Source organism: Calidris pugnax, unplaced genomic scaffold (genome assembly GCF_001431845.1).
Source record: "Calidris pugnax isolate Ruff unplaced genomic scaffold, ASM143184v1 scaffold62, whole genome shotgun sequence".
NCBI lineage: Eukaryota > Metazoa > Chordata > Aves > Charadriiformes > Scolopacidae > Calidris > Calidris pugnax.
In genome coordinates, this window is record NW_015090782.1 from 233545 (window position 1) to 258223 (window position 24679).

General features: G+C 36.6%; 1 protein-coding gene across 2 annotated transcripts in view; it reads left to right on the forward strand.

Annotated features, from left to right (window-relative positions):
• The window catches only part of LARS2 (leucyl-tRNA synthetase 2, mitochondrial), a 128668-nt gene that overhangs the window by 73327 nt on the left and 30662 nt on the right, over positions 1-24679 (forward strand). For both annotated transcript variants that reach the window (XM_014960599.1, XM_014960591.1), the window contains 6 exons: positions 8450-8557; positions 10055-10214; positions 13631-13735; positions 16577-16692; positions 17622-17905; positions 21068-21166. In XM_014960599.1, coding sequence (XP_014816085.1) covers positions 8450-8557; positions 10055-10214; positions 13631-13735; positions 16577-16692; positions 17622-17905; positions 21068-21166 — 872 coding nt within the window. The remainder of the gene's footprint in view (positions 1-8449; positions 8558-10054; positions 10215-13630; positions 13736-16576; positions 16693-17621; positions 17906-21067; positions 21167-24679) is intronic.

The following is a 24679-nucleotide window of genomic DNA, read 5'->3' on the forward strand; positions in this document are numbered from 1 at the left end:
TGTAGTGGGGAAAAAAATTCCTTTTTTTTTTTTTTTTTTTTTTCTTCCCCCAGACCTTCAAATAAGAATAGCAGATTACCAGGTTCTGCTATTCTAAGTCCAATATCTGATATCAAATGGATTTCGTGCTTTGGAAGATTAAGATAAATAAATTCCCTTTTCTTTCAAGTCGCAAGAAGCTAGATAACATGTTGTGTCTTACTTTCTGAAGGTGACTGGTTTGGGCATAGAGCTCTGAATGGCCCATGAACTGCAGGCCGTAATTGAAGATTGTCCATTGTCCAATTGAAGATTGTCCATGGAAAACTGTCCTGAGCTAACACTGGACAGGTAGTTCAGTATTTTAGAGACTCTCTGCCCACACTGACATAACCAGGAAGCTTCACAAGAGCATTTTGACGGAAGCCAAGTTGCAGATCTTAAATGCTACAACTTTGGCTCCTCTTTCTGAATATCTTGACTAATTATCCTCAAAACTCAAATTCACGCTCATTTCTTCATTCCTTACAGTAGTCATACCAGTACTTTTCAAGGACTGGTAAGAGACATGGGTCCTTCCTTCTAAATCTGTTTCTTTTGTATACTTTTTCTTTAGATTCAAGCTGTTGACAGTTGATCTGAATCCATATCGTCTTAAATAGCATAGTGTTGAACACCATGGTTACAGCAATCCCTCTTCCTAGCCTATTCCTCAAGCCTTCTTCCACACCTCTTTTCAAAAGTCCTTACCAGGAGAGCAGGCTTTACTGAGATGTTAATTTACAGAGCCTTTCATCTTGGAACGGAAGAGGACAGAGTGTATCCTCAGCAAGTTCACTGATGATACCAAACTGGCAGAAAACTACATTTTCTGTCAGTGTAGAGTAACTTCTGTGTCTGTGAGCTGTACTGGCAGAATTTGTATCAGAACTCACCTGGCCCTTTATTTCCTGTATCTCACAGGTTGGACAAGTTCATGGGCACAGAGAAAATTTATTCCTTCTTTGTGCAAGATGTTCTTACTAGGTTTGAGAAAAGGTAGAGAGCTAAATCGATCAGGCTTTCAGTGAGTTTTATGGCTAGATTATCTGATAGTAGTTTAATCTTCATACCTTTTAGGGAAGATTTGTATTTTTTCCCCACTTTGGCTACTTTTAGACGTAGAGGTTTAGTATTCTTTAAGTGTGTTTCACTTCTCCCTCTCATCTTTCTCCAGTGAGGCCTTAATCTGGTTTTGGTGTCTCATGGGGAAAGCCATCTGATTCTGGTTGCCTTTTCCTTGCGCCTTCCATGGTGCCTATTAATTCTTCTGAAAAGTTTACAGAAATTCAGGACCAAATGTCAGAAAGCTCTACCTTACTTGTCCTTTTTCTGCAACAAGGCTATCTGCAAATCTCTTCCCTGTTCCTTCCAGAAGTTATCCCTGAGTTTTCTTTCAGTTAACGTAGTGAGAAAGCATGTTGAAAAATAGCTTTATATCTGTTAAGTAACTCTTTCCCTGTGTGGCTTAGAGGAAAATCTAAGTCTTTATTTCATAACCGTGTTTCATAGAGAAGGTTCCATTTAAAATACATTTAGTGAATCTGCTATCTCTTAATTATTCATGCAAATTACCAGCTAGGATTAATGGCTGAATATGTATGCATACAACTTATTTTCTACTTGGAGCATCCACAAATTATTTTGTTGTAACTATTCAGCCTATTCATACTGCATGTTGATGATCTTTCTAGTCATACGTGTTCCTCTCTTTCACCCGTTTATCATTTTATGTTTTCTCTTGCATCATACAACCTTAATAAAAATAAATACTAGTAAGGGTAATCTTCATCTGCAATGATTAAATTCCTCATCAAATTGCAACAAGGAGTTACAAACTCAGTAATGGGCTGTGAAGTCATCTTGTGTGTTACAGGAGTCAGTGTTTTGTTCCTACACACACTATTCTTTAGATTTCTGTTGTGTCCAGAGGAATCATCTTCTGTGGATTTGCTTTGATTTCTTTATTGTCTTGAAAGAAAAAAATGCACACAGACAAAGCAGTGTTTGCTCACTCGGCAATTTACCATTGGCAATGAATTTTTTTCAAAGGGCAAAAATATTGACCAAGCTTTAAACACTTAGCAGAAAGCATTTTAGTTATGTAAAGTAATAAAGTAATCATGACCTATTTTTTAAACTGTGAAGTACATATGAAATGGTCTAGCAACTTTTATGGATTTTTAAAGAACATTTTAATTGTCATTTTTCTTTAGGCAGATTTCTTTGATAAAAGTATAATGCCTTAACTGATGGCATTATTATTCAAATTGTTGTCTGTGCATTTAAGATGTTTAAGCTAAAACATTTAGTTGCCATGGTTACCCAGCTGAATCTGTAGGCACATTCATTGGAAAAATCTATCTGTACATGTTAGTATTTCCTGTGTGTATCTGTAAATTGCTATTATGATTTTTATATGCACAGTCAACTGAATCCTCAAATGAGAATCCGTAAGGTTAGTCTTTACATAGTCCCGTTCTCCCTAAATAATTTTATACAATATTTTTTTCATATTTTACTTTTCAAAAATCACCCGAATAACCAGAATATTTTTTTGAATAAAATAAAATTGAAGCAACTTTGAATCTTCAAGTTTTGCCTTAAATCATCTCCTTTTTGCACAGCAATAAGTCAGTAGATGTATGTTTAATTTATATACTGGGGAAAGTGACAGGGCCTTCAGAATTCTGCCACTCTAATTTACAGTTGCCATACAGATAAGTAGTACTCTTTACTTCTTTTTAATAGTTTGTGGGGTTTTTTTAACAGACATTTTGAGACAAATCCTTCTTACCTTCTGTGAAGCACCAAAACTTAGATGTTTAGAATGGTGCTAACTGTGAAGAAAAAATGACAAAAGATCTACCAGTTCTTCTCCAGTTTTTCACTGGGTTTACGCTGTGTCTGACAGCCCCTCTGTCTGGTCCAGACAGAATTGGAGTTGTTTTATATAATTGTGTTTTGCTTGTTTTTTCATTTTCTGTATTTCTGAGATACTAAGCAAAATGTAATGAAATGAAATGTAACGAAACTGAAGTACTGCATTTTAGGATGTGAAGGGTCTTGACAGTACTTTGGATTTCATAGGATGAGGTAATGCCTCATCACTGAGGAGAACAGAAATGCTGGCTCTTTAGTTTTTCGTGGTTTATGTGTGGTTTTTTTCACTACCCACACTTGGGGTCTAGCTCATAGTTGTCGTCTTCTAAAAGAATGGGCTGATAAACCTCTCTTTGAAACTCTTCCTCTTGAGTTGGGCTGAGAGCTCTCTCCTGGACAGGGACCAAGAACATCGTCTCCATAGCTTGCTTAGTCCTTCATTAATAAAAAAGTGACACCTGTTTTGTCAGCTTGGAAAGACAGAAAATTGTTTGTGGATATCCAGACCGGGCTGATCTTTTCTGCTTAGTTTAAATGCAGCATCTCATTTGCTGCTACAGCAACATAAATTTAAGTTCCTGTTTGATTGATCAAAGCAGTGAATGCTCAGTACTACTAAAAATTATAACAAATGGTTTAAAGAGCTTTTATATTTATGGAATCAATTATTCCTTTATCCCAAAGATATGCTTTATTATATTGGAAAGGGGAATATCTTCTCTTTGGTAATTGCTACAACGCGAACAACTCTGGAGAGCAAATCTGGAGAAGAGCACTGCCTTTACTTTTTCCTTTTGATGAATCATTTCTTTGCCTCAGTTGTACATAGTTAAACCAGAGGTGCTTGTTGATGATAAATTATGTGATAAAGAAAGAGGAAAACGTTGACAGTTAGACATTTACAAGAAAGAATTTTAAGTATCTTTGTTGTTGCTCAGTTTTAATGTATGTTTTCAGTATAATGCATGCATGGGAAATAAGAGTCAAGAGTGACCTACAATAGTACAGGCAGAAACTACTGAAGGTAAAAACAAACCAAGAAGAGATTAAATACCAACAGAAGCTGTACTGCATAATCACAGTTGGAACTGTGCAATATAGTGTGAAATAAAACAGTGGGCTGCCTAACTTGAATTTCCTGTACTTTAGTTAATATATTAAGTTGTATTAAATTATTTTGTGTAATCTTTAGTTTATATTTGGTTAGTCATTTAGGAGCTTGATCAAATAAAGTGAAAAATTTAATTTTTATCCAAACAGATCTTGAATATTTATCTGACTCTTCCTCAGAAGCAAAGCTTTTTATTTTAATTTAGTAGAAGATAATTTTATTTTGCTAATGAATTGAATGCTTTTGAAATGAAACCTTTTGCTGACCTTTTTATTTTAGTCTTGTTGTTACGTTGCAAATTTTCCAAACTTCATTAAGGTGTCTTCATTGAAAAAAGAGTAAACATTTGGCTTTATAGCTTATATTTAGATTTTTTCATTTTATTTCATTCACTGCCATGGAGGAGTTGAAATCCTCTCACTAAGTATGAATTAGTGGCAGGCATTGATCGTACTAAAAATTTTAGTTCCTGAAGTCGGAGGCTGAATTTTTAGGAGTCCAGCAGAATCCTCCCTCTAAACTACAAGCAGGAGAGCAACTTTCAGAGTTGAGATACTCTTGGAAAATTATAAAGCATTTCTGTTCTATTGGTTTATATACTTTTTTTCTGTCTGAAGATTGCTAAAATGAAGTTCTGTTTCTGTACTGAATCTTCAGCAGACTAAACAGCTGGATATGTAGGATTTGTTTTCCCTTTCAGACACATTAATTCTAGTTTCAGACTTTGTCATTGTTGCATGTGATGAACCTTCAGCAAACTGATCTTGATTTTGTGACTCTCGGATCATCTGAACTGGTTGACTTTCATCTTTTAGCTATGCCAGAATTTTCTAGGTGTTCTGAAAGAGTAAAGCAGTTCTATGGAACATTAGTTTATCCTGAATCTTCAATTTTTCCAGCACTTGAGTCAAACTTTCCTAAAGGTGGAAGAGCCTTAAAGTCATTCTCATCCCTGAATATAGCTTTCATTTCCTTAGCTGTTTTTTTGAGTCTGATTATCTTTAGATCTGAAAGACTGCCAAGAGGTATTTATTCTTTACCTAGACTTGTGTTTGATTAAGATGGGACTCATTTTTCATGTAATTAGATTGTTTGTATTTTAAGTTTTACTGTCTCTTCCCGAGTCATGAAAAATGAAAGTAGAAAGACTCTGCTACCTAATGTTTCTAAGTATTTCACTACTAAATCATCATCAGAAATTTGAAAATGGAATTTATTTGATATTTATCATACTCTGCTTACTGGATTGTAATGCTGCTCTTGTTCTTTGTCCCTTGCAGAATCCAACATAGTTTTACTTCAATTTATTTGCCTAAGTGCAAGGAATCTTCTTGTTGACTGTCTTGTCTGTGTTACCTCGTTAACAAACTTGTGGCACAAATGACTAGGAGTTATGTACATACCCCTAAGGGTCAGAATTTTTGTTTAAGGAATCATATCAGTAATTGTAAAATAATAATTGGAGCAGAACTTGTGAGACTACTTTACCAAACATGGCAGTGAATTTAAAAAGAAAGGTGAAAGCAGAGTTTATGGAGTTAAATATTAACTTTTCAAACACTAGCTTATAATATTCAGGTGTTTATATGCTAGTATTGCTCAACTTCAATTTAAGAGTTTCATATACCCTAACAGGCTACATACAACTTTTAAAAATTAATAATAGTTTTAACATTTATTTACTGATTTATGTTTTTGCAGGGTGTGGTGCGACTGGATTTGAAAATGAAAAGTTTTTTAGAAGAGTTTCCCTTAAGCAACTTTTAAAAAAGTTAGCCTTAGTTTCAGACTCGGTATTCCATAGAAACAAATTAATCCCTGCGTTTAATTTCAATATTAGTCCCAATGAAGTGTAGTTTTATTACTCTTCTTATTTTGAAGAGTGTCTAACCAAAAAAAAAGTTACAAGCCAGTTTATGAAAAGTTTTAACTTAGTTTAATTTCTTCATGCTAGAGCAGTTTTAACCAATTCATCCTAATTTGCATGGATGAATTTTGAATGAACAATGTATAAATGCATGTAAGAATTAATGTATTTTCCTGTTAGTGGGCATCCTAGTCCAGAAGCACTTATTAATGTGCTAGCAGTATACATACTGTATATTTTTTTGCCTCTGAAACACTATATAAAGGGTTTGTGGTTTATGTGTTGTTCGTTTTGACTTTATTTGCTGTTTGTAGTCTTGACAAGAAACCAAAGTAGTGTGTTAAGTACGAAGAACAGTGAAACATAATTCCATAATGAAAATTTTTAAAGGTTTTTTTTTGGTGCATATTGAAAGTTGAAGCGTTTGTGCTTGCACACTCTGCTAGGCTGTGTCATCATGCAGAATAAGGTTTGCTATCTTTGCTCAGGTGAAGCTAAGTTGGCTTTTACTGTATAGAGCTGTGTGAAGCAATTGCTTTATCAAGAGAAGTATTGGGCTAAGTCAAACGGTAGCCTGTAGCTCCTAATAAGGCCAACTAACTAGAGTTAAAATTATTATCACAGTGGTACGAAGATCTTGATGTATTAATCCTTCAGTGAAAAAAACATTTAGAAAGTTTCGCTGGCAGGCAATTACAGACTGTACAGTTTCAGTAGAGCACATACACATTTAGCTGCTTCTGCCAGCAAAATGTAATGTAGATTAGGATGGATATTGAAGCAGGAGAATTTATAAAAATCTTCTAATGTGTACAGTCAGTTCTGTGTGTATTGGCCCAATTTCATTCTTTCTAAAATGCCTAAAATTCTTACAAAGAATGTTTCCAAGTATTGTCAGTGTATATCTCTCTATCTCTCTATATATCTAATTATTCATTATTCTTTGGTAGGTATATATGTACATGGTTTATTCATGGCAGATAAAGCTCAGTAGTCTCTGGAACACTAAAATTAATGAGAACAATGAGAATTTGGAATTCTCTGCGATATAATATACTTGCAATTGTGAGCTACAACTGATTAAAGTTACAGTATGATTAAAAACCTTTCAAAACCTTATTATTCTTTTCTTTCTAAATCATCAGAAAATGAATTTGATTCTTAAGGATGTAGAAAGCAATAATAATCCCAAGTGGTGGTATAATATGATTTATATGAAGGACATGCCCTTTGTTGTATTTTGAATGATAGATATACAACAGAGCAGTAAATAGAAAGTAATCCTTATAATGTCTTTTATGCATCTCACTGAAAATATTTAAGAATGCAGTTAAAACACACCAGTTGAAAAAGAATGAGTTGTATATTCACTAATTATCTAACTACCCACTATTTAATTTGAGCAGCACGTAATAGCTACTGTCCATCTTGCAGATTGTTAGCAATTAATGAGGTAATAAAGAGCTTGCACACTTGATGTTGGGAGTCACAGCTGAAGGAAAAGTCATTTAACGTGTTGCCTTATTCTTAGATTTTAACTGTAATTGTTCAGCATATCCACCATCTGTCTGAGTGACTCATGCCTCTGGCTGTACTTCTGCCAAAGGAAAGATTTTGGACTGTCATAGAGTATTCATTACACAAATGTGAAGTGTTATGAAGTGAAAAATTATACGAGATTTAAGTTATCCGTCCCTTTGTATGTCTTCTCCTTTACTTTTTTATAGATTTCCTTTATTAAAAACATACTGTTCAAGTGGTTTGGGCAAATCCTAGTTGATTTGGAATAGCCTGTTATGATTCCATGCCACATGTCAGAAAGCATGTAAATATATCGATATATCTGTTGCTGAGTATAAATATGCATAGAAGTTACAGGTTGGCTGTTGGATATTATGGCTAACGAAGGAGCCAACACTTAACTTCTTCTCTGCTACATAATATATTATACTGTTATTATATTATTACAGTATTATATATATTGAATTTAATGTGAACCCTTAATATTATGACTTGGGTGGGTTTTTTTACAGGATGATACCACCTAAGTTTTACATCCTGAAAAATAGATAGGCAGCTGGAAACTCTATTTTGCCATTTTAAATCAGAGCTTGAAAATTTTAGGACACGTAAATGTCTTTTGTCTGACTGCCATCTCCAGGCTATTGTCTAGAACAACTAATCCAAATGCAGGCTTCATACCTGCAAGCACATCTCTTATGTGTCAGTAGTCTTGTTCAGCTCACTGGGTCACTTCCCACAGTTTACACACGTTGGGAATATTGTCTGTGTTTGTTTTCATCTAAGGGTTTTGTTCTGTCTTTAAGGTTTAGTCCATTCAAAAGGAAGGTGTAGGATCTCTGTTGGAGATGTCATACCTCTGGCTTGTGCTGTGTTAATTCTATTCTCAAAGAGATGAATTTGGGGCAGCAGAAGTATAAAAACACCTCTTCCTATGTTTTTACCAGCACCTTCCTTATCATTTTGCTGTTAATCATAATTAAATGCACCATCTGAATTGGTATGCCAACAAAAGCTGAATGTTCTAATTCTTTCTTCTATTGAATCAGGCTATGTTTGATGCTTTGTCCGATCTCCCCGAGTGGTACGGTATAAAAGAAATGCAAGCAAATTGGATAGGTGACTGTGTTGGATGCTCTCTTGACTTCTTGCTAAAGGTAAGTCAGAAATTTCAATGCTGCTCTCTGGTCGGGCTGACCACAACCCCTGAATGCGTGATGGGAATAGATTTTCAGATCTAAAAAGCTTGAAAGCTACTAAAAGAGATTATTATATGCCCAGACCAGCTCAGATTCTGAAGAACACCGCTTGTGGGTTGAAGAGATACCCCCTGCTGTTCTCCTTAGAAAAGGGTTTGTGTGTTCAGGTGCAACATGGGATGCAGCTTGGCTGTGTGTATTTGTGCCAAAAGCCAGGACATTTAGGGGAGCAGTATCAAGTGGCACTGCACGAGTCAGCTGGGATCTAGCTGGGCTTTAGCTCCTCTCTGCGCAGCGCCTTCTCTGTCAGACCCAAGCTGACCTCAAGCAAGGCACTTTATTGACGTTTGTCCATTATTTCATTTATTGAATACAGTAATTAAAATAATGAAAACCAGACAACTAGGTCATGGTAGAGTTACAGAGAAGTCTGGATAGAAAGAAAGGAGAGGAGGAAAGAGGAACTTAAAGAGAATTATAATTATCTACGGAAAAATGGTAAAATCTGAAGTCCTCCTGAAGAGATGCAAAAGGCTTTTGGAATATGATAGTGTCAGAAGAGATTTTCAGAGACCTTGGTGGAATTTCAGCCCTTGGATTTCAAAGCTTTATTGTGCTCATTTACTCTGGTCTAACATTCTTCTTATTTTAAAATACAGAATTTTTGGGAACCTCAAATTGAGAAAGCTTAAACCTTCTTAGTACCTCTGAATTGCACACTGCTTCAAGATGCAATTTAAGTTGTATTTAAGTTGTTTTTGTCAGTTGTTTTTGAAACTATGTATCAATGCCTGTTGTAGAAAAATCTCCTCTTGTGACCCCCATACACTCCACAGTTAATTGACCTAAAATATATAGCCTGTTGATAGTGCTGGGTGATAATTCTTAAGCATTCTTCTGGGCTTATCACTCACATTTTACATCCAGTTATTTTAATGTTGTGCCACCTTTTATTATTTTATTCCTCTATGTAAGTTTCAGGATTGACGTCATCAGAGAAATATGGTGGAAAGCCTGGTAGCTGAGAAAATTTTAAATTCTCTTTAGATTTCAGAGGTAACATCTCATTTCTGTTTCTTGGAAACAGAGCACGCGTATTAAAAGGGAATAGAAGGATTCCAGGTTACTTAACCAGGGATTGGATTAGCTCAGTAGCACAATGTAGTATTATATATACTTTTAGAATATAAATATTTATATATAGATTTGGATGAACTGAGGCAAGATTGTAAAGCAACTTTCACAAAGTCTTAAAAGTGCATTTTGTCAAGACTTGATTCTTGATAAAACTCTCTATGGAGAGAATGCATCTGGCTTTGATATTGGGAATTGTGTATTTCTACAGGGTGATGTATATTTCTTAGTTCCATAAAAAGGAAGGGGAGTCTAAATCCACTGTATTTCCAATGGAGGAAAAAAGGAAATTCATCAGGGATATTTTCTGCTCTTTTTCAGGTTAATGGTAAAGCAACAGAAGAGAAGGTAGCAGCTTACACCTATACACCTGAAGCCATTTACGGAGCTTCCCATTTATATATCTTACCAACTCACAGACTGCTGCATGGCAATAGCAGTCTCAAGGAAGTCTTTCAGAAGGAGTTCATCCCAGGCAAAGGTGATATTTTTCTCATACTGCATTTTGTTGTAGAAGAGTAACAGTTTTAGAGAATAATGTGTGTCAAGCTGAGCATGAGCTGTTCCTGTTGAGAGGGAACAGAACTTCTGATTCTTTGTGTATGTCAAACAGTGTCACATCAGCCTGCCCTAGCTTCAGCTGCACTAACAGCAGCTACGTTAGAATTCTTCCTTTTATAATGGCTGTAAAACTTCATAGTGTATAAAAGCAATGGAGCAGATTCTTGTTTCTTCATGTACCAGAAGTGAATTGTCCAGCTCTGACGGCATCGAAGAATCTCACGGCTAAATGGCAATTTGTCGTTAGCACAAAGACAGCAGAACCAACTCTTGCACCAAAGATGATCTCTTCCTGTCACAAGAAACATCAAGAGGGCAAGAGATCATTAATAGGTAGCAAAGTGGATTATTGATAGATAGCAAAATAATATTCTGCTTTGCTGATCTTTAGTTAATACAAGATTCTAACGGAGTAAATTCAGAGCAGCCCTATGGCAGGTCCTGACTTGTACAGAGGATACAAATAAGAGGTAATTCTTTAATTGGTGTTGATTGGTTTTCTGAAGGCTCCTACCACCAATTCTGCCTTTATTTAGCATGCCTGGCCAACTCTTTTTTTTGATCTTTGGGAAACCTGAAAGTTATAGGAGTAAATACAAAGTATACTGAATATTTTTTGTTTCTGCTTCAGGCTGGTGTTCAGTATTTACTTTTTCCTAACTGGTAAACATGTGGCTTCATTGTCTGTATAACACCTGATGTCAATAGCAATGAAGCAAGAATCTTGTGAGAAATTGTGATGGTTGAACTGAACCTGCTTTATTTTTGAGTGCTTCATTTCTGTAACCCTAATAAAGTTCACTTGCTGTCAGAAAAAAAAGGAGCCTGAATGTGTTAAGTATTTGGAGCACTTGTTTCAGAGCTGAGAAAAGCTTGGAGAATATTTATTAAGGTACAAAGGAAGAAATCTGCAGTTCTTACAATTCAGCCAAATCAAAGCACTAACCCCAGAAAAGCACATCCATGTACGTACCTGTATCTTTGATGGATCTTATGCTTTAAGCTAAACCACACAGGTGCAAAACTTGTTCTTAATAAAGACCACAATGTATTTATTGTGGGGTTTTTTTAAGTGAAAATACTCGAAAGGGTTTTTTTTGTGTCTGTTAACTTTCTTTCATCACCGTGTTCTCATTTAAATAATTAGAAGGTTATGTGTTCATGCTTTCTAGTGCATGCAACTTAAAGTTCTAATACCATTACTCTTGGAGTACAGTTCTGTATTTTAGGCTATAGTTATTTAAATTAAGTGTGCAACTGATTTTCAAACATTCTTTTTTTTTTCATCCTGGCAAAATTTATGTTAATTTATGATCTGTTAAGTCTCTTAGTTTTGTCAGTGTGGTGAGGTATCTGAGATAAAGATTTGATCCGTACATTGTTCATTATCTTATTATAATACTATGCATAAATTCTTTTACATTTGTAACTGTAATATCATCTCTTGACCACTATTATAATAATGATGTGAGCTAATAAAGAGTACCTTCATAAACTGGAGTTATTATTTTGGGTTCCAGTATAAAATGAAAATAATTACTGGGTGGAAGAGAGAAGTTCATTTTAAAGCAGACTGTCCTGCCCACTCAGCATCCTGTTCAGGAGGCTTCTTGCTTAGTTGCTTTTAAAGAGTGAAATTATTTCTTTTGTACATCTTTTAAACGGAGGAAAGGTATATGCAGTGGTCTGAATGTGAGAAATCTTATCTAGAATATGGGTATCTCAGACACCTGAAATTGAAAAAGAAGTAAGCAGAAATAAGTATGTTGTTTGTGTTAACAAGACTGATGAGATATAGTGGCCCTGTTCTCTAAAATGCTGCTATGCAGTTTTTATGCATAACAATACAAGACTGAGACTTTCCTCAGCATAGCTATGAAGATAGGTGAAAGGAAGTTCTTAGCATTATTTTAATTATTTTAATTGTTTAATTATTTTAATTAGCATCAACTTAAAGGCACTAAAAAGTTAGAAACAGGTCCAAACTGAAATATGGAGTTTGAATCCTCAAAACTTAGAGTATTCAGCTTTGATTTTCTTCTTGCTGAGACACCAAAGCTACACATTGTAAATCAATTTCAGATTCTCTCCTCTCTCCCCTTCCCTGTGGATATTAGATTCCTCATCTCTACTTTATTTCAAGCAGTTTTTATGCATAACAATACAAGACTGAGACTTTCCTCAGCATAGCTATGAAGATAGGTGAAAGGAAGTTCTTAGCATTATTTTAATTATTTTAATTGTTTAATTATTTTAATTAGCATCAACTTAAAGGCACTAAAAAGTTAGAAACAGGTCCAAACTGAAATATGGAGTTTGAATCCTCAAAACTTAGAGTATTCAGCTTTGATTTTCTTCTTGCTGAGACACCAAAGCTACACATTGTAAATCAATTTCAGATTCTCTCCTCTCTCCCCTTCCCTGTGGATATTAGATTCCTCATCTCTAATGTGAGTATGAATACTCTGTTTGGGAATCAGCTGGTTATTTAGGTTTCTTTTTTCACACTTGTCTATACTTCTCAGACTTTGTAGTTCTTCTGTAAGAAAACAAATCTTATTTTAATTATTTTAATTGTTTAATTATTTTAATTAGCATCAACTTAAAGGCACTAAAAAGTTAGAAACAGGTCCAAACTGAAATATGGAGTTTGAATCCTCAAAACTTAGAGTATTCAGCTTTGATTTTCTTCTTGCTGAGACACCAAAGCCACACATTGTAAATCAATTTCAGTTTGTCACCCTTGATTCTCTCCTCTCTCCCTTTCCCTGTGGATATTAGATTCCTCATCTCTAATGTGAGTATGAATACTCTGTTTGGGAATCAGCTGGTTATTTAGGTTTCTTTTTTCACACTTGTCTATACTTCTCAGGTTTTGTAGTTCTTCTGTAAGAAAACAAATCATAAGCATAGTACATATGCTCCCCTTCAGTTTCACCTGAATAACTGGATGTTTTTTTTGCTTAACTTTTTAATGTCTGTTAGTATATAATTCAGGGCTTACTACAGCCACTTCATGCAACTCTGCAGCACACAAGTAGTGGTCAAAGACTCACTATTTTTTTAATTATAGTCCCAATCTTACTGGTTTTATTCGGGTGTTTGTTATAAGTATGTTTTCTAATTGTGAATTTATCGCTCAGTCTTACTGAAGATTTTCATATGCCTGAACATTTTAGAAATGTGATTAGACTTTTCATTTTCCTTCTTATTTAAACAAAATTCTAATTTAAATTTCATGCACATTTAAGATAAACTAAGATTTAATAGCAAGTGATGTTCTTAGCATATTTTCTGTCATATTTTACTTACTGTGATCATTACATTTGTTTTCAGACTCGGTTACTTCAGTGACAGCTGTGAATTTGCTTACCAATCAGGAGATTCCTGTAGTCATCTCAGCAAAAGACAATTTTGAGAATTATCTTGATACTAAAATAGGTATGTGACATTTATCATGTAAGTGAAATAGTATGGGTTTCAGCTGCTCTGTTGGAGCATCAGATACTGTTGCTGCAAATCTTTGAACACGGTGACTCTCTTCTGGACTTAGGAATCCAGTTCTTCATGACTGTTCTTCATTAGTGATGAAGGATGGGAAAAGTAGCTATGTGGAATCTGTCTGGGGGAAAGATTTACAGGATGATAAATTTTAATGGAAATATTATAAAATTAGTACGTTTAATGAGCTAAATTTGAGGATCTGCATATCTAAAGAGGATTGATTACCTACAGTGCATGTGTATTTGGCTGTCTCTCACCATCCTTAATCAAAACAGAACTGCACCGTTGTTTCACATAAACATTTTGCAAACAACTAAAACCTTTAGCTTGGTTTGTTTTTTTTTTTGTATTATTTTTACATAAATTATGTGCATCCTTTAAGATAAATGTTTCAGACAGTAAATGTAAAAACTTCCAAGTCGGACTTCTATCTAGTTATATTTATTTTGAGGTCAGTAAAATGAGTCAGGTAATAATTCTGTTTGGGTAGTCTTAGACAGTTACATTGGACCCTTTATCTCTAGAAGAAGGGTTTCCATAATTGAGGCACCTAATTTAGGATTACTTACTCCTTTCTTGCCTAGGGAGCCTAGACCCTCAACTTAGGCAGTTAAGTACATCTGGTTAGATGATGTGACTGTCCTTCTAAGTAAAATTAGGAATTGTACTGACTTAAAAATTGTGTCCATTTTAATCTGCAAAGTGTATCTTCATCAACAGTACCCACCAAGCTTTTTGTTTATTGTTGTATTTAGCTGTGGTCTCCTCTCAGCTGCAATAAGTAGGCAATGTTCTGTGCCAGTCCTAATAGAAAATATTTCTTTATCTCTTCTTTCCTCTTTCCACTACATCCTTATCCCTTAAGTCCCTTTTATTGCCTCCCTGTTGTTTGTAATTCTTTCCTGCCCTGGAGCTACTCCTTTCTTTACACCACTGCCAATGTTGGCTGTTCCTGCATCACAACTGGACTGAATAAAACCAGCTGACTTTGCAAAAATGTCTTGGATGACCCTCACAAGGCTGGTAGAAATTATTCACTTGGGCTCTATAGCTTGCTTACACCATGCCCGCATCTTACACTTTAGGAATTAATCTCTTTTTGAGAACCAGAAACCTCTGCTTATATAAGAGAAGCCAAATAATTGAGATACCTAATCGTATTTTTCATTAAAAGCTTCCAGCTTGCTCACTGGCACGTACCTTGGCCTTATGCCTGTCGGAAACAGCGCGGCTCTTCCCGGGAAGTTCTGGATGCCAGCTGTTGAAGACAAAAAAGTGGGGCCCGCTTTTTTTGCATTTGTAGAGCATATTGTGAAGCCACCTGTTGCAGGCTGCAGGGCTCTCTGGCAAATTATGATACATACATTATTCTATAATAGGGCCTAGAAATGGCAAGAGCCTACATCTGCTGGAAAGATAAAATAACAATTCCGTATTTTGCTAGTTAGGAAGTTATTTGTCACAGGGCAGTTTTGCTTGGTTTTCTTGTTATCTGCTTCCAAAATTTTATATATTGATAGAGTTAATGTGCAGCAGGCATTTCATTGCCTGAACAAAGATGATTGTTGAATGGGTTTTGAATGAAGTAGTTTGTATGTTAATAACTCTGGTGTGCTCAGCAATATTTTGAGAGTTTTTGTCTGTAGTTTTCACCAACTTAATGTTAGCATTGGCTTGTAGAAATAAGTTTCTTTGCCTTTTTAATATGACAGCAATTGTGCAAGATTATTCAAGTATTAAATAAATTATCACTGAAAGGAAAAAAAGATGCAGAAATATGTATCTCAATGTGGAAAGAATACATCTGTTAGCATCTCAATGTTATTTCAGAATACATGTGATAATGAATTAATGAATTTCTTAACTTCTTAACTCACCCTAAAATGTAGTCCTCTAAAGTAGAACAAAGTATCTTTCAAAATACAGAAAAGTCAGAGGGAAGATGTCATCATCTATCAATATGAATAAGACATATTTAAGGATAACATGTCATTTTATGGTGCAGGTAAATTGTTATAATAAAAAGAAGCCAACATGGCTTAGAAGAAGAACTTCAAGATGTATGACTGACCCAAATAGTAAGATGCAAAGGGAAAAAATAGCATCAAGGGCCTTAAATAATATGAGTTCTAAACTGACTTGGAACAGTGGTAGGAAGTGCTCTCAGTAGTTATATTCCGAATAGAAAATGGATGTTATTGTTATGTTTTCCCAAGATTGTAAACAAATCACGTCTTTCATAATAAGTTGAAGTGATAGAAACATTAGAGACTGTTGCAGTACATTTTGATAAACTATGAAATTAGAAAGAGATTAAATTTACTATTGCAACAAGAGGACTATTTAGGTTGTTTGTTTAGTATTTATTTCTGATATTAGCAAATAGAATTTACATTTGTATTATTTAAATATATTCTATTTAGATGATATAATTGTATTGAAAATTTTATTACTTATCCAAATTTTGTGGCTTTAGTTTTAGGCTTTTTCTGAGTCATCTACTTTTCATCCTTTTCTGTGGCGGGACATTGATGAATACTTGGATGACAGAGAAACTGAGAAAATATGTTTGTAATTATTGCTGCTTGAATTTCACTGCTTAAAGAACATTAAAGCATTTTTATTGTTCTTAGATTTTTAAACTCCTTTGGGCAAACATAAGTCATTATAAAGAGTGTGTCACAGAAATAGAATGTTTTATCCTGAAATTGATGATTGATATCCATGTTCGTCAATCCCAGAACTAATTTATTTTTATCACTTTTCCCTCCCCCCTAGGAATACCTAGTACAAGTGCAGAAGATGCCGCAGTAGCTAAGAATCTGGGCATTCCTTTCACTGAAGTCATTGAAACATTGCCAAATGGTTTGGAGAAAGTCATTAATTCTGGGGAGGTGGGTAGTATGGAGTTCTTTCCAACTTAGAATAACAATGCAAAGTAAATCTGTTTTCTCAAGAGTGCCAAATAATTTGTATATTTAAAGGCTTTCTTTTATTTTTTAAAAAAACAATCAAGCCAGGCTTATGCCACCAAATTTCTAGGAATAATTTAATGATAAAATATGCTGGCTCTTCTGTAGCAAAGGGTTTTTTTTCTTTTGTGCAGGAAAAGAAGCTATGGTATTGGTCTGAGTTTTATAATGGAAACTGAATAATTGATCCGATGTTAAAAGTTGATCCTTGTTTCATCACCTCAATACATTTTTAAGCTAAATATTAACATATTAGTCCTTTTTACTCATATTCATTGAAACGTGGCATAAACATTTCTGGTAACTTATCTCCCTGAAGTGACACAGAAGTGTCTTGAAAAAATGCGTTTGATAGCAGATAAAAGGTTATATTCTGTTACATAACAGGTAGGGTCTAAGTGGTTAAGATGTATGTGAAAGCAAAAATGGAAAGACCCCAAATGAACATAGTAGAAAGCAAGCTGTTTCCCCATTCACTTTCCCTCAGTCTACCTTGTGTTGGTGATGCTCGAGAAGTTTCAGCATACAGCAGTCCATTGATACAGCAGCAGTAAATGCAAATAGCTGCCAATAAAGGCTGAAGGGGTCTACAGGGCTCTTTCCCAGCCTTGTTCTATTCAGGCCATCAAGAACATTACAAGATTAAGAGGGTTTAAATGAATCAAGTCACTGGTACGTGCATCTTGGATAGAAGGATGTTAAGCAGAGAGAAGGTGAAAATTTACATGAGGGTCATAAACTTTGACTCTCAGAAATTGCATTTGTGACCTTTTTTGTCTGTTCTTGCATTTTCACTGACAGCAAATGCACATATTTTCTTTCTGCTTCTCTCCTTTTTTTTTTTTAATCAGCTCACAGGCATGACTCGGCAGGAGGCTTTGAAAGCTGTTACCCAGCAGGCCAAAAATAAGGGAATAGGTGGAGACCTAACGAGTGACAAATTAAGAGACTGGTTAATATCTCGACAGCGGTACTGGGGGACACCTATTCCGATCATTCACTGCCAGACGTGTGGCACTGTCCCTGTGCCCTATGAAGACTTACCCGTGGTGTTGCCCCACGTAACCACCTTCACGGGAAAGGGAGCCTCACCTTTAGCAACTGCTCCAGAGTGGGTGAACTGTTCCTGCCCGAGGTAAGCCAGTCCTGCATTTCCTGCAGACCAGGAGGCATCGCTTCGTACCTGCCTCTTCCTTGTCCTCTTTGTATTGACAACTGACCACTCTGAGCCAGGATGCTACTCCAGAATGATGTGGAGTATCACCCAATATAAGGGTGGTTTTTTCCTCATATACTCTGTAAAACTCCTTTTTTGCAACACAGACACCCACTGCTATTTTTTCATAGACAAGCTGAAGAAAAGCTCACTGTTTTTAAGTTGGAAAGAAAGAAGGGGAAAGAGAACAATTTTCTCCCTGCCCTTCATTTCTTAGCAGTATTTCTCACTTCATTTACTACAAGAATTTTCATTATCTTTCACCAGCAGAGTTTAAAGCTTATAATGATTATTGAATTATTTCCTTTTGTTAAGGAAACGAACATTGTGTTCATTTTCTTAGCAACAGTCCAACAATAAAGTGTTTCCACAGCTATATAATTCTTTATCGTGAAGAATCCCATTCACTAAATATTAGAGATGACAGCATGTAATTCAGATTGAGAGAGTAAGTCTATGTGTCTTGTCAGTGTTGGAATCTTTATTGTTTGTAGTCCAGCTGTTTAAGAAATAAAACAGTAGTGAGACCTACGTCATGCAAATGAGTTGTCTGATCTTGAGGGCTACTTAGATACTCTGTACACTGCAGTTTGCATACAAGTTCTGCAGAAGAACTGGTGGAACTTGAGTTATCCCAGAGTTTTTCATCAGCACTGCAATGCAATGCTTCTGTTAGCAGACTGACCAGATGGGAGGTATATTTCGAGCCTGCCAGGCAGGGGAATCAGACATATAAGTGACATTAGGGCTCTCATTGATAATGCAGCAGTTTGATTACATCTCACTGTATTTTAACATTTTCAGGGTAGAATATCAGCATGTTCTTCATTTCTAGATTGGTAGCTTATGCACAGCAATTCTCTGGTTCTCTGGGAACATGTATTTTGACCTTTTTTGATAACATGTGTTTTATGTAAAACACACATTTACTTCCATTTTTCTGCATAGAAAATTCTCAGATATGCCTATTTAAATTACATATAGTTAGTGTATTTTAAAGTGTAGCTCTTGCAGGGAACAGTTACTAAACAAAATCCATGGGTTTAGTAAAATCCCTAGAAATGCTTTGGTCTACAATTCCCAATTTCAACTCAAGAATTTTCCCGATGTTACTGAAAGTCACTGTCTGCACCCCTGCCTTCCTCCTGACCTTAATTCAAAAATGATTGTGTTGTTTACCAGGCAACAAGGTACTTTTGATGTATTGCAAATCTCATGGTTTCTGGATAGTTATTGTGGCTGCCCTACTTAGAAGTGAATCAAGGCGTACAGGATTAGTTTCTCAGCCTAAAATATTGTAGTTTGCTGAATTTTATTTTTTTTTTTAATTTTTACCTTTATTTGGCTTCATAATTCTCACCTCTTTGACAGGTGTCTCCACTATTGCTCATCCAAATGTCTGCTACAGTTTCAAATCCTTTGAGCTATTGCCTTTGTGTGTGTCCTCTTCCTTGCTTTTCCTTGCTCTGAGAAATTATGTCATCCCTTCCTTTAGTCCTTCTCTCCAGTAACAGGTTGTTTTCCTTAGTTGCATTTAATATCTAGAATTAATAAGGAAAGCAAGATGGAAAGATACAAAAGTCTGCGAGTATTTGAGAGACAATAAACTGTAAATAATCATAAATGGGAGGAGATGCCCAATTTATTCATTGGTATACAAGTCCAGGTAATTGTGTTAGTTGTCTGAAGATAGTCTAATGAGATTACAGTATTGTGCCTGTTGTATAAATTTTGAAAGATGCCGATGCTGTCTCTGTCTTAGTGAGCCATGTCAATTTAGAGTACAGGCAACATCAGTGGCATGAAGCAGATATAATTATGGTTTAATACCTGTAAAGTATTCTTGCTTTTGGCTGAAAAGCCATTCTGTTTCAATATAATACAGTATTATTTTCCATTGGCCAAGTCTGCTTATATGTACAATGTAATAAAATGGTTGTTCTATATTAAAAAGCAGTTAAGAGTAAAAATTCTTTACTACATTATTTGCATTGAAAGAAAAACTTGCTGGTAGAGAAGGACCTGGGACAGAGACAGAGAGAAGGAAAATGTTAATTGGTGGCGCTTTTCTAAACTTGCCTCTGCAAGCCCCGCTGAATTATCAAGCAGACAGGCAGATACATGTTGCAGCTCAGTTATAAAGCCTGATCACAGACTAAATATGTAGTTGGAAAATATTAAATTGCCAGTGCCCATTTATTATGGATATGTATTACATATTTACATACATTTATAAATTGCATATGTTTGTCACATATAGCCAGTGGTATTTATGCGCAAGTTTGTCACAGGTTGCAAAGTTTTATTTATATTGCAATAATCTCATTTAACAGTAAGAGTTTTAAAGATGGATCATTTACAACAAATGAAAGTTTATTAAAAATGATTATTGGCTCTAACAAACAAATAATTTATATTCAGGGAGAAACTAGCGGAAAGTAACCTGAGCTTCTAAAATGTATTTGAAACCTGTTTTCTCAGGGCTGCCAATATAGGCAAAAATTGATTTGCAGTAATCACAAATTAAAATTGTGCTACAAGGTCTAGAAGAGATTTGCTACATCTCAGTGAAAGCTGAAATTAAACTAAATTCATTTTTTCTAGAGATGATAAATGGATTCTGCAAAGACCTTTTTGTCCAGGCAGTCATAGAGCCAACCACCTGCTCCGTCTGCTGAATGTTTATAAAATGATTTGTCTGCTGGTAGCTAATGAATGTTGAAGTATTGAGTTCCTGTTAACTTTATGGCAAAGTAGACTTGCTTCGTTTCTTTTAAAATGACAATTCTAAAAAATGCCAGGAACATACGATGGAGAAGGCTATCTGGCGTAGTCCTGTCTTCCGCTATTGCTGGAGGTTACAGCTGTTCAGGCTTCTTTTTGGTTTGCATTTTGTTTGGTTTGGGAGGGAGAGGGGAAGAGGGTGGCCCCTGTTACTGTGTTGGCCGCCTTCTGAACATATCCCTCTTCTGACCCGTTTGGTTTTCAATCTAAATATCTTCATGGCCACTCTGTACATTTGCTTTTTTCCCAAGCCTGTCACTTATCTAAAAATAGCTTTTCTTCTTCTCTCTTGCTCAGGTGTAAGGCAGCAGCACGGCGGGAAATCGATACCATGGACACATTTGTTGATTCCTCTTGGTACTACCTGAGGTACACTGACCCTCACAACAGGGACAGGTGAGGGCTGCAGGCACGGGGCTGGGGTGAGTGGCCATGGCACAGGATAGAATCAAAATCATAGAACTGTCTAGGCTGGAAGGGACCTTTGAGACCATTGAGTCCAACCATCAACCTAATACTGCCAAAACCACCTTTAAACCATGGCCCTCAGCATCACATCTACCTGTCTTTGAAATATCTCCAGGGATGGCAATTCCACTGCTTCTCTGGGCAGCCTGTTCCAATGTTTGATAACCCTTTCTGTGAAGAAATTTTTCCTAATGTCCATCCTAAATCTCCCCTGGAGCAACTTGAGGCCATTTCCTCTTGTCCTGTTGCTTGCTACTTGGGAGAAGAGACCAACCCTCACCTCTTTACAGCCTTTCTTCAGGTAGTTGTAGAGAGCAGAAGAAGGGAAGGAAGAAAGAGGCCAGACACTTAGGTGTTTCTGGCTTCTAGCTGCCTTCGCAGAAAGAAGCATAAACCCCTGGGCTGCCCTGATTTTGTGCCTGTCCTCTGGCCTGAGCACAGCACAGGGTAGACTAGGAATTGCCCTAAAAATGTGGTGTTTGGTTGCTCCCATGGCAGGAGATCTACAAGAGCAGAAGGTGTAGAGGTAGCCGTGTAAGCACAGGAGTTACGAGGCAAGGGGCAAGAAGTGTACATGAAAGGTGATTGTGGGGCAAGGCACAGAGGAAATGTTCAGTTGAGGAGCTGAAGATAGTCCTTAGTGGAGGATGCCATCAAGAATGACAGACTACCACGACTCTCTTAGAGACTGTGGTAAGTTGCATGGAGTGTACCCTCCCTGGCAATGCACTGCCTATTTCAGTGTGTGGACAGACAGTGCTTTTCTGACAGTAAGAGGAGGAATAGTCCATGTAACATCCAGCTGCCAAGAACAGCACCTCATTTCTCTCCTTTTGAATTCTGGTAACTCTTGCTGCCTCCTCACACACAGACCTAAAGTGAAGTGGCATCGCAGCAAGCTCCTGCTGTGTCGGCATTTCGACTATATGCAAAATTAATGAAAGGAGATTTTTCATGTTTTTTTACTAGTGGCTGCAGCATGGAGAGGGTGGGATGATAGATGTAATTATTTAGCTGTTTTTCTGCTTCAGAGTCTGCCTGTAGTGGCGCTGCTGATAGCACTGGTTTTTCCAAAGAGCATTTAGTGGAACAGCTCTATTGTGTAGTCTGAGGAAGGTAGAAAGAGTAGCATTTTTTAGACATTGATACGACATGCAGGGCTGTTTGGGGATTTATTTGTTGTCCAGAGCAGTGTCTGTGTAGATAGTACATAGCAAGTGATTCAGTATAGTTGTTTGCTTTTTTTTTTTTGGGACAGGTGAGGGCTGCAGGCACGGGGCTGGGGTGAGTGGCCATGGCACAGGATAGAATCAAAATCATAGAACTGTCTAGGCTGGAAGGGACCTTTGAGACCATTGAGTCCAACCATCAACCTAATACTGCCAAAACCACCTTTAAACCATGGCCCTCAGCATCACATCTACCTGTCTTTGAAATATCTCCAGGGATGGCAATTCCACTGCTTCTCTGGGCAGCCTGTTCCAATGTTTGATAACCCTTTCTGTGAAGAAATTTTTCCTAATGTCCATCCTAAATCTCCCCTGGAGCAACTTGAGGCCATTTCCTCTTGTCCTGTTGCTTGCTACTTGGGAGAAGAGACCAACCCTCACCTCTTTACAGCCTTTCTTCAGGTAGTTGTAGAGAGCAGAAGAAGGGAAGGAAGAAAGAGGCCAGACACTTAGGTGTTTCTGGCTTCTAGCTGCCTTCGCAGAAAGAAGCATAAACCCCTGGGCTGCCCTGATTTTGTGCCTGTCCTCTGGCCTGAGCACAGCACAGGGTAGACTAGGAATTGCCCTAAAAATGTGGTGTTTGGTTGCTCCCATGGCAGGAGATCTACAAGAGCAGAAGGTGTAGAGGTAGCCGTGTAAGCACAGGAGTTACGAGGCAAGGGGCAAGAAGTGTACATGAAAGGTGATTGTGGGGCAAGGCACAGAGGAAATGTTCAGTTGAGGAGCTGAAGATAGTCCTTAGTGGAGGATGCCATCAAGAATGACAGACTACCACGACTCTCTTAGAGACTGTGGTAAGTTGCATGGAGTGTACCCTCCCTGGCAATGCACTGCCTATTTCAGTGTGTGGACAGACAGTGCTTTTCTGACAGTAAGAGGAGGAATAGTCCATGTAACATCCAGCTGCCAAGAACAGCACCTCATTTCTCTCCTTTTGAATTCTGGTAACTCTTGCTGCCTCCTCACACACAGACCTAAAGTGAAGTGGCATCGCAGCAAGCTCCTGCTGTGTCGGCATTTCGACTATATGCAAAATTAATGAAAGGAGATTTTTCATGTTTTTTTACTAGTGGCTGCAGCATGGAGAGGGTGGGATGATAGATGTAATTATTTAGCTGTTTTTCTGCTTCAGAGTCTGCCTGTAGTGGCGCTGCTGATAGCACTGGTTTTTCCAAAGAGCATTTAGTGGAACAGCTCTATTGTGTAGTCTGAGGAAGGTAGAAAGAGTAGCATTTTTTAGACATTGATACGACATGCAGGGCTGTTTGGGGATTTATTTGTTGTCCAGAGCAGTGTCTGTGTAGATAGTACATAGCAAGTGATTCAGTATAGTTGTTTGCTTTTTTTTTTTTTATATTGGCAGCACCAGTTTAGTTCAACTAAAGAAATATTTCTGTGGGCACTTTTATTTCACAATAATTTTAATTATTTTTGAGTGACGCTGTGAATTTATTATTAATATTACTAAGTTATGCAGACTGCTTCCTCCCCGGTGATGGTTTAAAATTTTTTTTGTGCTTGGAGAAAGAAGTGCTTTTCCAGAAGTTGAAGATGAAATAGGCAGATGTAACATCCAGCTGTTGAAGTAACACTTCAGTGTAGCTAAATCTGTTTTATATTGAAATATCATTTTTATGGACTTCTGCACTAGATTGCTACCTCCATTTGATTTATTTATTTGTGGTTTTTTAGCTAAGCTGGGTGTACGAAACCCTTTATTTCTGTAAGTCATATTTCACTGGTCTAGAATTTGGGAGAATTGCTCTGTTGATTTGGGAACCCTGTGAACAAGTTAGTTTTGATTTGTTCCACTAAAGACCTGAGTCTCAGATACACGATTTGCTTCCGAGCTCACCTGTGAGGAAAAAAGTGTTACTATTACAGAAAATACAGATGGAATAATCAAACAAGCTGAAAAAACAGGTAAATTTGATAGAATGGGTCCATAAAACATACATTAAAGAAGAACATACGTACAAATGGTATTTTGAAGGCAGGAGCCTATTACAAGAGCAGTAAGCAGTACTAGGAAACCATGCACTCCAACGACATGGTAAATATGCTCTAAATGACAAATTTACTGTAAATTCATAGAACATCCTTCCGTTGGAGTACAGCGACCCATCTGACTCTTCAAAATGTTTTGCAACCTGACGGTAAACTGCTTCATTGCCCCCTAATGGCAACAATGCAAACTTCCAAGTAAAAAAAA